Source organism: Charadrius vociferus, unplaced genomic scaffold (assembly GCF_000708025.1).
Source record: "Charadrius vociferus isolate BGI_N301 unplaced genomic scaffold, ASM70802v2 scaffold633, whole genome shotgun sequence".
NCBI lineage: Eukaryota > Metazoa > Chordata > Aves > Charadriiformes > Charadriidae > Charadrius > Charadrius vociferus.
The window spans coordinates 122,130-135,035 of record NW_009647428.1 but is presented as its reverse complement, the minus strand read 5'-3'; the positions used below and the strand labels follow the sequence as shown (position 1 = coordinate 135,035).

The following is a 12,906-nucleotide window of genomic DNA, read 5'->3' as shown; positions in this document are numbered from 1 at the left end:
GCGGAAACCTGGTCCCCCCCGGGGGGGGGAAAACCCGCTGCCGAGGCAGGGCAGCATCGCCCGGCGCCCTCTGCGCTGCTGGGGCCAGCCAAGGGGCCTCGCCAGCCCAGGCGCCGACTGGCAAGAGCAAAGCACCCAATGCAACAGCACGTAAAAGTTCATCAACTTCTGGCGGCGAACAGAACGCCAGCCGAGGCGACGGCGCCCTGGGCTGTTCCAACGCGCGGCGCTGCCAAGAGCGGTGAAGAACGGGGCGGCTGTTCGTGCCCGTGTCAGTCATACCCGCGGCCCTCGGAGCATGTCTGTCAAACGCTAATTTAATCCAGAATTAACAGTCATAACCAAGTTAAAACTGAAGGCCTGACTTCACTCCCCCGAAGCCCAAAATTCTGAGGCATGACTTTTTCCTTTGCTATATGTGGGTACTATAGCATATATGCATATATCATGCAAATGACCCACTGCTCGGAGACTTCTCCAGCGCTGCAGTAAAGTTGTACCCACTTACGGCACATGGCTCTACACTACCGATCGGTTTATATGGGTCTTTGGTTCCTTTTAATTCCCTTTATGCTTGATTTTTCAAAATTTGAAGTCAAAGTCAGGATAATTCTGTCAGCGGGATAGTAACTTTTCCATTCACATGACAGGAGCTAACAAGATGTATTAATATTACTGACATGATAGACCCTCTCAGAATTAAATCAGTGAATACTTTTAGGGAATCCTAATCCATAGATTATTAACATGATCAAGCATAACTTGAGAAAGTTACCGTCGAACCGGTTATTGCTGCTGGCTGCTCCTAACGCACGGATCATTGACAGGACGCATTAGCAGCTCTGGCAGCGACACGGACGATCGCAGGCGCTGCTGCCAGCACAGAGCTCCACAGATGCCGCTGCTAAATACCTGTGACGTTTTAACGTGCAAAGTACTTGTATGATAAAATGCAGCAGTTTCAGTACTACTAAAGCACATAATTTATTGAGTGGACACTGGACAAGCAAAATGCTGCTCCTGCTGAGGATGTACGTGCAAACAGTTCACGGAGATTCATGCTCTGCTGACACTTTGCATTTTTTCCACTTTGCAATACAAAAAGGCACCAAAATACATTTTATGTCCCCTACACAAAAGTATAACTTTTATATGTTTTGAAATGTCTGCTAGATCACAGACATTTTTTTGTTTCCTATGGAACGTTGAAACCAACCCTAAGTTCTAACAAAAATGAGAAAAAACATCTTCATATCAAGTTCAGAGGAATAATTTTCACTAATATACTGTAAAAAATTATTCAGAGAGATAGTTTTCAGGAATAATTTTCAGGAAGTTTCAGGGAACTTTAATATGACTATTTAGACACAGAATTCACTGCAGAAAAAGCGGACAGAAATATTTAAATTTTTTTCTCAAATAAACCCTTGCTTTTAAAATGGATAGCAAATCTCACTCTAGCTTGAAAATTCTATTTTCCTTATTTAGATGGTTAACACTTGATATAATAAAAATTATTTAAATGATCGTACAGCTTCACCTTTTCAAACTAAAGGAAGGAGAAGTGAAAATTTTACCAAATCTGCAACCACCAAAGAAAAGATCATCTTAACCCTCTTGCTTAAAAGCAGTTATGTATATGATGGGAAGACATTTCAGCAATGACTCTTACCATGATTATCCTGTTTTCTGTTTAATTAACCACTTACCCAACACCTTTGGTGTAGCACAAAAACATGTATCCCAACAGATTTGGCGTATGCTGGGCAAAGGAGGGATGCACATGGCAGTGTCCGTGCTGAGAACAGAGCAGTTCCTGCCCACAAGCATGCGTGGGAAGGAGCAGCTCCCTCCAGTCTTTCTCCAGCCATGAGCACATCTCGCCACCAGGACTGCGGGCACAGCACTTGAAAATGTCACGCACCGCACAGATAGCTTCCCGGGCACGCAGGGGTTAGCTAACCACAGACTTAAACATTCAAAATATTAAAATACATTAATTTCCATCGCCCTTTCATTTCCATCCCCTGCTCTTCTTCCCCTTTTCCCATTTAAATGCAGGGCCAAAAGGTATCGCTTTTGCAGAAAACAGAGTTCCTTAAAGAACAGTACTGTGCAGATTGAAGTTGGGGATCCTCTGAAGGATGCCCCTTCTCAAAGACAAACACTTTGAGGAGATTATTTGGCACCCCAAAATCAGAGAAACGGAAAGCCAGTCAGCCAAGATTTCTGTGTCTCCCCCAGTCCCAGATTGCTTCCAGAAATACATCAAAATGCAATTTCTGGCCAAGACTCCATCAGTCTTCAGCCCTCAGTTTAAAAGCACCTTCTGTTTTGTTTTCTGGGGAGGCAGATGGGGAGGAGCACGAGACAGACAAGCGCTAGAGAAAGCCGAGATGCTTTCTACCACGCTTACAGGGGGAAGGTGAGCGGCAGCTGACGACGGTGCTGGTGGAAGGTGACGGAGCCCACCCAAAACGGCCTCCCGGGTCCGCGCAGGAGCCTGCAGCTTCGTGGTGCAGCGTGGCAAGAGCCGGACGCTGAGCTGGGGTAACGACCACAACCCCGGCGCAGAAACAGGCACTGAGCAGTGGTCTGTCCTCTGCAGTAAAGAGGTACCAGGACACCGTCACGCTGCCCCAGGGAAGGAAGTGCAAGCGCAAAGTCACGTTGGCATTTTTACAGAGAACCACTCTGAACTTTCTATTTCAACTTAACCGACACACAAAAAAAACCCCTAATTATTCAGTACTCGTAACTGGCCAGGGGTATTAGTTAAAACCCAACATTTTCATGAAAAGGCAAAGTCTAAACAGTATTTTTGTAGACATTACGTATTAATAGAAAGTTATTGAAGCTACTTCTTTTTCCTGTGGTATTTTAAATACAGTTCTAAAGTAAAAAAGGAACTCTGTCCAGCATGTTTTTGTACTGAAAGCTATAGCATACACTTTGTACTCTTAAGATTACACTTATTTCAGGACCTGAAATTCTGTTTTCTGTAAAAAAAAACTATCAGAAAGAATACTTTCTGTTGTGAAATATTCCTGTGCAATAGAAACAAATTTTGGGTTTAGGTCCCTGATAGCTGCAAAGATACCTGAAACTTGAAAGAGAACAATAATGTGGGACAAATTATAATTAGTAGTGGAAAATAAACATAATGTAAAATAAAATCCAAGAGCCCTTCTAGACAGCACACAAACCACTACTAGCGTCCTTATTTTCAGCAGAATAACCGTGCAGGGCAGGCAGACATTTCAGAAGCATCACTGTCACAGAACGGCACTTGCAAAGGCGGTAGGGCTTGGGCTTGAACAATGCAAGTAGATAATTTAAACGCAAAATATCTGCTGATTGTTGCCCAAGATCTGCCCTACCTCCTCCCCCGACTGAAGAGGCCAGCACGCATTTTCAGAGATGAAATCTTCACGAACCCAAGCACCAAAAAGACCCCTTTCCCTCACGGCAAGCGTGGGGACACCGTCATACTCCAGCTGCTTGTGTTCCCCCACAACCCACAGGAGGCAGAGCCATCCTTACCCTAAATTCATATCCCTGGGAATTTTGGGTTGCTCTCCCTGTGAAATATCCCGATGAATGGCTACTGAAGTGCTGGCACACGAGGGCCTGCTCTGTGATTCCAAAGCATGCAAAAAATACGCTGCCTATAAACAAAGTGGTATTTTCACTACAGTCAATGAAAACAACCTTAAAACAAACAGAGAGAAACTGGTCAAGTGCTGAAACATTTAACACGACCGCCAGGATCTCGTGGTCCGCAGCTTTGTGTCGTGCCAGGGCCGGAGGAGCTGACGCTGCAGCCCCATCCCTGCGCGTGGGCAAGTTGGGTTAATCTCCCCCCGAAAACACTTCTAAACCCACCCTCTCCCTCACCACGCACAACCTACAAAGCTTCTCTGGAAACCAAATGCTCTGTCTCACAGGGTTAAATATTTTTTGGCCAGAGTCTCACGCTCTAAATTTTCTCTTTCTGAAAGTCACATTTTAAAGGATACAAATTGACTTTAAGCAACACTGCTTATGTTTTCATTTCAGAAAAAAAAAGTGGCAGGCCCTGAGGAATTTTAATAACGCACACAAAGAAATCCGAGCGCAAAATTTAAACACAAAACGTGCATTGTCCCTTCATGTCTTTTACGCACAGAGGCCAAAACAGCCGATTCCTGGTTCATCTTCTTTTATGTAAGTGGATTAAAAGTAAGATTAACAAACTGTCAAAAAGCATGTTAAATGATAGCTCCTGCTAGTTAAAAATTCTGATGGTTCTAAAACTCTGTTGGTGGCCATCTTGGCCCAGCAGCTTTAATATAAATGAGACTGGTGAAGGCAGGGGATGGGGGAAGGAGTGCTTACGGCCAGAGCTGTACAGGGGGAGGAAGAGGTTATTAAAAATGAGCAATCTTTACAGAAAGAAAACACATAATCCGAGGAGGATTTGTGTTTTAACAAATGCATCGATACTGATAAACACATTAAAAAAATTAAAATTGCGCTCTGCCCATTTCAGGGATGGAATTTCATTACTCTGTAGATATTTACTGAAGAAGATACTAATGCTTGCAAGGTTAATTCCTATTTGACTATTGTATCCACACCTCATTCCTGAGCTGGACTGGCTATGGTCATTTCTGTGCGCCACGACTCCCTCTGAACAATGCAGCAGGCAGCATACATAAGGAGATGATGCCACATTGTACCAAAATACGGCGACAGCCATTTGCACGCCTTCGCGGTACTCCCAGCGGCGCCACCACACAGAAGGGTTTGGGTCGCACGTCGGGGAGATGCACACAGAAGGCGTGCAGCTTCGCGCCCGACCCAAAACATGGGTTGCTATGCCCTGAAAATAGATTTCCTCTTTGTCCTCTGGCGATGTCATCTGTTGGGTGGAAATGAGACAGCTCACAGCAGTGCAATTTCTACCCTCAGTTTCATCGGGCCACATGATGACCGGCGGGACGGGAGCAGGTCTGGACCTGCGCTCCCATCCGCTGGTTCGGGTCCCGAGGACGAACGGTTCCTCACACGGCGCGTGGCCCCGCGGAGGGCCAGCGCCAGCCCTGCCATCCACCCGCAGCCCCGAGCTGTGAGCGCGTACGGCAGTGCCCGCATTTCGGAGAAGGGCTGTCCCCCGCGGAAGGCACTGCCGCCGGCCCCGCACCGAACCCCCGAGCCGGGGTCACGGAGGAGTTGCTCTCCTCCAGCACGCAGACCTACCGTGAACGGGAGCTGCCAGTGGACACGCAGTCAGGCGATCGGACAGCAGATCAAACTCAGGTGGATGCTACGGTATTTTTATTAAGAACAAACTGCACAACTCAACCAAACGAACGAAACTCATAGCGTGCCTTAACCTCACAAGTTTTTCCACCAACTTTGGGATTTTTTTTTGTAAATAGAGGGCTATAAACTGGCCTCCACTTGAGTACAAAATATTTAATAAAGGCCTCTACCTTTATAGCTGAAATCCAAAATGACAAGAGAAAGAGAATGAAAAAGAGACAGGCATTCTGAGGGTGGAAAAGCACTGCCATGAGCACCCCCAGTATCCTTACGATGTGGGAGAAGGGGATGTGATGGCAGGTCCTTTGGAGCACCAACTGTATTTCTCTGTGTCTGCGGAACGTTTGAGAAAGACCAAGTTGTAAGCTGGGCCTTCTACTAATCTGGAACAAAGAGCTTTACAAGACCTTCAAGTGTCTTGTCTGTGAAAAAATTACATGTATTATTATTTACACTGCACTAAGCTATGATCAAAACTGTTTATCCTGGATCTGCAAATGAAGTCCTTGTGTTATTATTTGAATGGATAGTAACACCTTTGATAAACGTAAGTGGGTATCAAAGCCGACCTATTTATTGCAAATAGATACCTATGTGAAGAAAAACCTAAAATATGTTTTGACAAATGTAATTTCCCTCTTCTGATATAGGAGAAACACACAGAGAGCAGGCACAATGAAAATTATTTGTAAAAGTTTTAAATCACCATCTTAAAGAGGTTATTAAATATTATTTTAAACCTCGGTGGGAATTGGATTGTTCTGCTGACTTTGATTGGTTTTTTGCGGAATAATTTTAGTTAACAGAGTTGAAAGAACAAGTTTAAAGAAACTAACTTCATCCAGTTATAAAGCTTTGATTATCATAGAGCCTTTAAATTTAAGCTTCATTGAATACAATATGATAATCTTTTTTCTATCAAAAGGCAAATTAAAATATTCCGCTTATAATCCTTTTTGCCATTTCAACTGCTCGTAAGATTTCTTGCACTGGCAGTCTATTTTGGTTAGAATAAGACATTTCTGCCCATATAACAAATTATTTGTAATGTGCCAAAATTTGTCACCACAGCTAATGTAAACAAAAACCTACCACCACCCATAACAGCAGAATGGTTTTATTATTTAGTCATTGTTCTAGTCAATTCGTGTCTCTGTGCAGGGGCTACAAGAAGTCAATAGATGGCAGTCCATCTCTTAGGAAAGAGCCAGATAATGAATAAAATCACCAAAGCTTCACAAAAGAGAAAGGTGGAAGGCTGTGTGGTTTTTCACAAGCATTCACAGTAATTAACTAAGAATACTTTATATAATGCAAAACATTTAGACGAACTTTGTAATGGCTGTCTCTAAGCAATGTTATAAAAACAGTCTTTTATTACAAACCTGAATGCCTCGTTTTATTTGCGCTTACATGTACCTGCATGTGTGACACTTGTGATCAATTTACCAAAATCAATTTAAATCTAGTGGTTGCATCCATGGCTAAAGCAGAGGAAAAACTCACTGTAGCCTTAGTCTATTTGCTAAAAATCAGGCAGCCTCTGCAGCAGAGCGACAACCACAACAGTACTTCTTTTTAAACTTCTATTATTTTTCTTTAAACGGTTATCCCGTTTGTAGAGAAATATTTATTCTAAACTACGAAAATTATAAACTAATTTCTATACTGAAATACCACCACGCTGATATGAGAGTAAAAGATCTCGGCATTTAGTTATACTTCTATAAGTATGTATACAGTATACATCATTCTAACAGAAGTTTTGATTCTTGGCGAGAACAATATTTACTTCTGTTCTGCTCTGGGTACAAAAAAGAATATTTAAATGGAATAATAAAAGCTGGGACTCATACATTTAAACAATTCTGATAATGCAGTTTCTTGAGATACAACTTATTTTAAATATCAAACGTCTTTTAGGATGCAAAATTTTAAACTCCAGGCTTAATCTGACTACTAATAGTAACTCTGAGTCAAAGTGAGTCTTCCCATGGAAAAAATGGAGACGTGGAAAGCATTTCCCACATATCAGAAATGTGGATAATCTGCAGTTCACTGCAAAAATAAAAAAAATATTTATCAGTAGCTAGGGTCTGACTCAATGTCAGTTTATCTTCGTGTGACCATGTTTGTCCACATTTCAAAACGTCCCTAAAACACACTAAAATTTCCAAATGGGTGCTTTTAATAATACACTTGTATTCGTAACTACCACATTTCCTAACATGAGCTTGTTTTGACGAATGTTGTTAGCTTTATACTACGCAGAGTGTAAACTCAGAACAATTTCTACAAAATTCACAGATAAAATTTTCTGCCTCAGATACCTCAAACACTGGCCTAGTAACCACTGGGTCAGGTTTAAGCTCCCCCCCACTTTTTTACAAAAATAAATATTTTCTAAATGTTGATAGCAACTCACTTTTAGAGGAATTTTCAATGGCAAGCAGGACTAAAATCAATTAAATCTTACACTTCAGTAAAAAACAGAACCCAACATATTACTACATCTAATATACCTATCTGATTATTAGACTCCAAATATCATAAATATTTCAGAAATCGTTTTTACATGTACCTTTAGGGATTATAATGAAAGACAGTATTTACCTTTTTCCTACACGCAATTTTAAAAAAGGAGACAAAAATATTCAGTGAACGCACCTTTTGCTCATAATGGTCTTTTAAAAGTCTATGCCAATTCTGTTTAAAATAAAAGTAAATGCTTAGAGAGGGTGGAGGATCTCCAAAACAGATCTTTTTTAAAAAAATCATTATGCAGAAAACATGAGCAAGAGGTTTTAAGCACAGATTTCCCTATTCATTGAATTTAGAAGCAAAAACAGAAAAAAGAGCATTCCACTACCGTGAAGAGGTGGAGGCAAGAAATTATAAAGCACATCCTATTTATTGCTCAAAAGAAAAAGTCCACACCAAAGATCCATAAAGAAAAGTAGTGGACAAACTTTTCCACTTTGTTTTGAACGGACAGTAGAGATTAATTATCTGTAACAGCTAAATACATATGAGGTTGATCTGGATAGCAGTGAGAGCAAAGACTCAGATGAATGGCAAAAATCCTAATCTTTAAAGGGTTTTTTATGTACAATGATTTTATAAAAGAATACCTTCAAGATTTGTGATACCAAGCCACTGAACATTGTCTTAACCAGTTAAATATTGTTCCAGGTATTGGTATTAGCCGAATTTGTACGCATCTGGTTTTATTTTTATCTCTATTTTACATGTGAGGAAAAACCTTAAGTAATATACTGGTACAGTTCACAAAGTTTTCTTTTCTTGTTTCAATGACTAAAGATCAACTAAAGCAGGTGAAAGAAGAAGTTATAGCTATATCCTCACCAATTAGAAATTATCTGCAGAAGTTTATAAAGTGTATTTCTCAAATAAGCATCTGCACTCTAGCTGAAACTTATTTTACACATTTAAAAAGAAAGCTTTGTCATACACAGTGATTAATTACCAGCATCTGGGATATCTGAGATGGGATTATTGCTTCTGCTATGCATATCAACTTAAAAATTTAACCCTCTTTATGTGTGTAAATGTAGTCACTGAGAGGAGACAGTGCTGCAAGGCACTCATTTAATGACTACAGTATTAAAACAAAATCCTAAGTTCTAAAGATGTTTAAAAAAGAGTGTTTCATTGCATTCTTCAGTTCAAAAAACTCTTCAGATGTTTATTATCTTCTCGGTGAAGATGCTTGTCTATATTTTATGGTCAGCAGTTCACAGAAGAGTAAATAGGTTGGGTGTAGAAGAAAATAAAAAAGGTGTTTCTACTTACTGTTAGGTGATACTGCCTCCATATTTCTGGGCAAGCCTGGAAAATAAAAATATTGATCAGCTAGGAGCATGAAACAAGGTGCTTTACAGCCTGTTGGTTTTGGCATAACACAGTATCCACCGGTGTCGGTCACAGGAAAATAAGAAGCTTAACTGAAAGGGTCTGCATTTCAGCTTCAAAAACCTGGCTAGACAGTTTAATTGAATTTTACACTGGTTTAACACACTCCCTGCCATTGTCAGAAAGCCAGTAACAGTTTTCTCTCACCCCTTCTTCTCTGAAGGTTAGAAGTTTGGGAGAGTAATGTGCTCTTAACTCTAGTAAGCATGAATACTAAAAAACAAGCAGAAATGAATTTAAAATCTAAATTTTCTGACATCTTAAATTTACATAATGCTTCGGAAATTAAATCACAAAGTACCTTCCTTTCATGTAGGAACAGAAATATTTTACTATTTTTGTACATATCTCTATCCTAATCAAAATATAATTGTTACATGTAATAATCCTCAGTAGCCTAATGTCAGATGAGTTGTAAACAAGAAGCATAACAGATTGCTTTAATGTTTCTATTTTTACAATGGCTTGCTTGATTATTTTTTTTTTTTAAAACTTGCCAGACTTGCACACAAACTTCTAAGTGCAGCCCATTGTAAAAAATTTTACAGGGCAGATTTTTGAATCACAGCAATAACACAATAGACCTAAGGAATACATAAGAGACAGGCAAGAGGAAAATGTGGATCTTCTTTAAACAAATCAGAATGTGTCACTGATCAATGAGACAGAGGTTCCTTTCTCAAGGTTTCTTAATATTTTTACAAAATTTACAATACTCCTGCGTTCTCCTATGACCCCCAAGCCACAGACAGACACAGAAATAGTGTTACTTTGCCTGTTAGCCATTTTAGTGTTTAAGAGAGTGTGCGCACAGTCACTTCAATGGAGGTCTTTCACTTCTGTTTAAACATTTACTGTTTTATTAAAGTAGCTCCTTAATCATTTGAACAATTAGCGATTTGCCAATCTCAATTTTCAGTATTTTAAGAAGAAATATTAGACATTCCGTGGCTTCTACATAATATGCTGTAGCTCTGATTTCAAACATTGAAGCCCCATGACTACTTGCAAATGAGTACTATTAACATTTCTTTAGATTTTGAATAAATTTTTCACTCATGCCTAAATTCTTGCCTTCTTTTACTCTGACAGAGCATGTTAATTAAAAAAAAACCAAAACCAAACACCCGACACAACAACCAGAATTAGGAACTGAATCTCTCAAAAAATAGTCCAAGTTTCTGACGGTCACCTTATGGCATATACAGTATGTTTATCCTGGACATGATGGAAATTATATTATTTATTATTCATTCTGCCAGTAACACAATTTTCTGGAGAAAAATCTACAATCTGTTCTGTGTAATGATTCGACATTTCTCCTCTTACTCAAATACTGCACGTAAATATTTGAGTTTTATATTAATATTTCTATAAAGAAAATGCGTGAAGTACATCACATTTCTAACAGAGGAACAGACTACAACATTTGACAGTTTGAGCACACTAGAGCTGTCTTCGAGAGCAAACAAAAGGATTTTCCTCCTTCACTAACTTACACAGGATTCAGAGGCGCGATACATAAACACTCTCTGGTGTATAAAAATATTGTATCAGAGCCCTCGCCTTCTCTCTCAAACCTGTAAAAGGCTTCAACTGTACACAAGACTTCTGCTGGTTTAGCACAGGGGTAGCAGACAGTTATTTATACATTAGTTCTGGATAGTTTTCGATTACCACAGTGTCCCCAGACTAATATGGTTGAAAAATCGCAATCAATGAGTTGTCATATACTGGCAAAATGCCACTCTGTGATATGACCTTTACTCACACAGTAGCTATTTAATAATAATTAAAAAAAATTACTTTATTTTTGAATAATAGCTCGGTTGTTGGTGTTTTTGTTTCTGCTCTGGACACAAAGACATCACTTCCAGCGAAAATCTGTAACTCAGGGTAGGAAACTGCAGTTGGAAGAGCTCTTGCCAAAACACGGGGAGAGGCACGGTCCCCACCCCTCAGCAGTGCTACCAAGAGGTAGGTTTTATCATCATTGTCTTCAAGGACGTTTTAAGGCTGTGGGAAACTTAAGGGAGGTAGGAAGAAGGTGGCAAGGGAAAATGGGCCAAGCATATTTCTTCATTCAGATGGTGATTCAGTGCAATACTTTTCATCGTCACAATGATCACTTACCAACTTCAGGAGTTGAATACAATAGTTGAAAACGGATGCCTGGCTAAACAACAGCTTTTTAGAAATGATGCTTTTAACCAGGAGTCCTATTACCTTGCATTGGCTCAGAGTTATTGTCTGTATCTTCTATCACGGAATGACAAAAAATATAATTAACAATTACTGCTGAATACTGGCTTCTCAAATGAAGCAAAGAGGTTTGCCATGGAAGAGAGCATAACCAAATACAACAACCACCGAGCCCGAGCTTTTTCTTATTTATTTAAAAGTACTTAACCATGAATGGCCCTCATTTAAAGAAAAGCCCTTGCGGTATACAAGTACGATGGCAGCGTGATGAACTACATTAAAATAAAATTGCATTTATTTCCTGCCCCAGTGGTCTGACCTTACTAGCATTTAGATGTACCAGCACAAACGGCGCCCGCGCGGTACGGCCGTGCCACGCGCAGGCGAGGTGCGATCCCCACACCTTTCGCCACGTCCGCACAAGTGCCTTTTCCCGCACAAGTGCCGGGCAATTAATTTTCCCAAATCTGTTGCTGGTTTGTGGTTTTTTTTTTCTTTCCCCCAAATCCGCTGGTTTTGCTGCGGCCCACATTCGGTTAATTTGGAAGGGTGATTATTCGCACCCCAGCCTGCTCCGGCTGAGGTCGCCACACCAGATGAATCCAGGCTGGATCCTGCGCATTTTGACCCGAACTGAATTTTATCAGGTGCTAATTATTGTTTTACCAGAACAACGGCTTAATGCATCTGTTGTTTAATTCCCACTTCCCTATTCTCAAACGTGAACATCAAAGAAAATAAAACACTCAATCTCAAACAGCCCCTGACAGCAGACCAGGACTCGAGCGCTCAATAGACAAGGCCCTTGCCACCAGTTCTCATATTTCCACAACAATGAGCAAACACAAAAACAGCACTAAGCGGCCTTTCCTCCTTTCCGCTCCCCTTGGCCGGTCGTCTGCCTTGCGCCGAGAGGGCCCTCGACGGCCGCCCTGCTGGGAGCGCGGCGCGGGGGAGAGGATTAGCCTCGCTAACATGCGAGCATTTGCGAGAGGGAAGGGAAAAACCCCGCTACTGTATGTGGCGTATGAATAACCAAAATGCACGCGGCGCTGACAGGAGACCGGGACGGGCCTGCGGCTCCCCGGGAGAAAATGTAGCTGTGATGAGTGACAGGGCTTTCAGGAAATATGTTCACAATCACAGACAGTGAAGGCCATGACCTAGATCGTTTAAGAGCTTGTCTTGTCAAATTATCAAAAGCTTCTTCCTCTCTGAATAAAGAGTGACATAAGTGAGTGTCAGAAAGCTGCAGGCTGACAAGCCAAGCATACAATAACAGCATGCACGTCACATACTTGCCGAACACCGCCACGGCTAGCGGCAAATCTTAATGAGAGCGCGGCTGGCCCAGGAGACTTGGGTCCCTGCTGGCACAGCTACTCATCTCGCAAAAATCCTTCAGCTCCAAGTCAGTTATGGTCTGACACGACGACTACAATTACTAAACACAACTTTTTAACA

General features: G+C 41.0%; 1 protein-coding gene across 1 annotated transcript in view; it reads right to left on the bottom strand.

Moving 5' to 3' along the window:
* ZCCHC7 (zinc finger, CCHC domain containing 7) overlaps positions 1–12,906 on the bottom strand; it is a 110,215-nt gene that overhangs the window by 14,535 nt on the left and 82,774 nt on the right. Inside the window, exon 5 of the mRNA XM_009880549.1 lies at positions 9,121–9,156. Within this exon, the coding sequence (XP_009878851.1) occupies positions 9,121–9,156 (36 nt within the window). The remainder of the gene's footprint in view (positions 1–9,120; positions 9,157–12,906) is intronic.